At 38.6% G+C, this 2,112-nt stretch overlaps 1 protein-coding gene across 1 annotated transcript in view; it reads right to left on the reverse strand.

The window, feature by feature from the left end:
* LOC119587762 (protein tramtrack, beta isoform-like) overlaps positions 1–2,112 on the reverse strand; it is a gene marked incomplete at its 5' end in the record, with an annotated part of 48,755 nt that continues 46,643 nt past the window's right edge. The window contains 1 exon segment of the mRNA XM_037936449.1: positions 1–958. Within this exon segment, the coding sequence (XP_037792377.1) occupies positions 494–958 (465 nt within the window).

The following is a 2,112-nucleotide window of genomic DNA, read 5'->3' on the forward strand; positions in this document are numbered from 1 at the left end:
CACAACTCTGCAAATACTGTAAGATACCTATGAAAAAAAAAAGAGATATTGCCCTCTTATAAAATGTATTCATGTAAGTGCTTTGCTATGGTTTTCATGTGTAAGAGCTAGTATCCTAAAGAAGACGCTCGGATATAATTATAGTTCTTGGCTTTGTCGCCATTTGAACTAATCTCTCGGATGGCCACCCGACTGTTGGGTGAATAATGTTTGTAAAATAACTTTCACTATCCTTATACCAAAATACTTTTTAGAAAATAATCAAAGGCCTCTGTATACTGCATCATTGTATATAAAAAGTAGTATATGAAATAGATATGATATAAAAGGAAGTTTTACTATAAATTGTATTCTGTTCTGAATATTCATAGACAACTCTAAATATGATAGAAAAAACACTGACCATCTGAGTAATAACGAAATATTGATATATGTATTTTATCACTTTTTTTCATCACAAGGCTTATCATGATGTGCAGATATGAGAATTTATTTAAGGAGTTACAGCTGTGGCTTGCAGGGGCCAAGTGACCGCTGGCCCAGTTGGGTGTTCATTCTGGCCATTGTTCAAGTGTATGCGTCGGATGTGCTTCTCCAGGTGGACATTCTGAGAGGCGGCATAATTACAGTGGGGGCAACGGTAAGGTCTCTCTCCCGTGTGGGTGGTCAGATGGCGGCGGAGGTTGTAGGGCTGCCCAAACTGTTTCCCACACACGGGGCACATAAAAGACTGCTTGTCGGCAGGTGCCACCTGGGCCAAGTCTGGGGTACTGCCCCTTGGGGAGGTTGAGGCCGTGTAGGGAGTGAAGGCCCCACTAGCTGGGCCCATAGGTATAGCAGCAGTCTTCGGACAGGCACCAGTCATTAGCTGAGCGATGCTTGTGGGTGTGCTTGCAGCAACAGGTTGGCGTATCTCCACCACAGGAATGAGGGCAGCTGGACGAACATGATCCCAGTCCTACAAAAAACAAGTCCTTTGTCAGTCGAGTAAAATGTCAAAAGTGGAAAGGGTTGGGCATCTAGCACACGTCAGGGTCAGGGTCTGGGTATAACTGCAATAATCATTAATTAAATCCTGAAATGTCTCCTACAAATACTGTTCTATCAACTGTTACTAATAATGATTCTAAAGACATATTTAAGCTACATTTGCTCTCAATAATTCATATGCAATCTAAAGATCTAACTAGCTGTAATAAAATGGTTTGCACTGAGAAACTTTGTGGTTTGACAAGACTTTGAAAGAGTATTATCTCTATCCTGCTGTCATTTTTCATGTAACTGTGTCATTAACTTTATATACTATGCAGCAACCAAAATAACAAAACCTTAGCTTTTTACATGATGCAAGTATATATATTTACAGTATATTTACAGTACATGTTCAATCTACACATTCTTAACCTTCACAATGTGTTCCTACCTTCACTTGCTATTTTCTCTCGTGATAATGAAATTGTACTCAACGTTTAATGTAACATGTAAAATATATACCTTAAAAAAAAAATAAAAAAATAAAAAAAAATTAAATGAGAGAAAATCAAAATCTAGAATGACAAATGCCTATATACATATTGTCTGTCCATATAAATGCTATCAAACACGACAACAAAACTGGAAACAAAGCATCTTTCAAAAGTCAGTTTTCTTCAAGTCAAATCCCTAGCCAAAGTCTCAAGTGCAATGCTTTATGAAACCCTACAACACTTTTAGCCAACTGACCCCTGTGCTCTTCATAGCTACAGCTAAATTTGCACCAACAAATCAAAGAACTAAGAATTTTTTTTTAAGTTCTTCCTGTCAAGATGATTCACATTGTCACAGACTTTATAAAACACCAATATGGTCAAAACTGAGTCTAAATAACCTTAACCTGCCACCAACCAGAGACCAGTACCCTATAGGAACCAACCAATCCCTTTCCATTAGTCCAGTACCCTAAACCAGAGCCCATCCATCAGAGGAAGAAGCCAATAGTCCGAAGATCAGGGAGGAGTAGAAAACGTCAAGTCAGGGCAGATAGGAAGACCAGTCACAACAGAAACGGTGATGAATGTAATCGAGTCAGAAGTCCAGTCCTTTACTATAAACTAGTAAAAAATGTACACACAC

The sequence above is a fragment of the Penaeus monodon genome, chromosome 23 (genome assembly GCF_015228065.2).
Source record: "Penaeus monodon isolate SGIC_2016 chromosome 23, NSTDA_Pmon_1, whole genome shotgun sequence".
Classification (NCBI taxonomy): Eukaryota; Metazoa; Arthropoda; class Malacostraca; order Decapoda; family Penaeidae; genus Penaeus; species Penaeus monodon.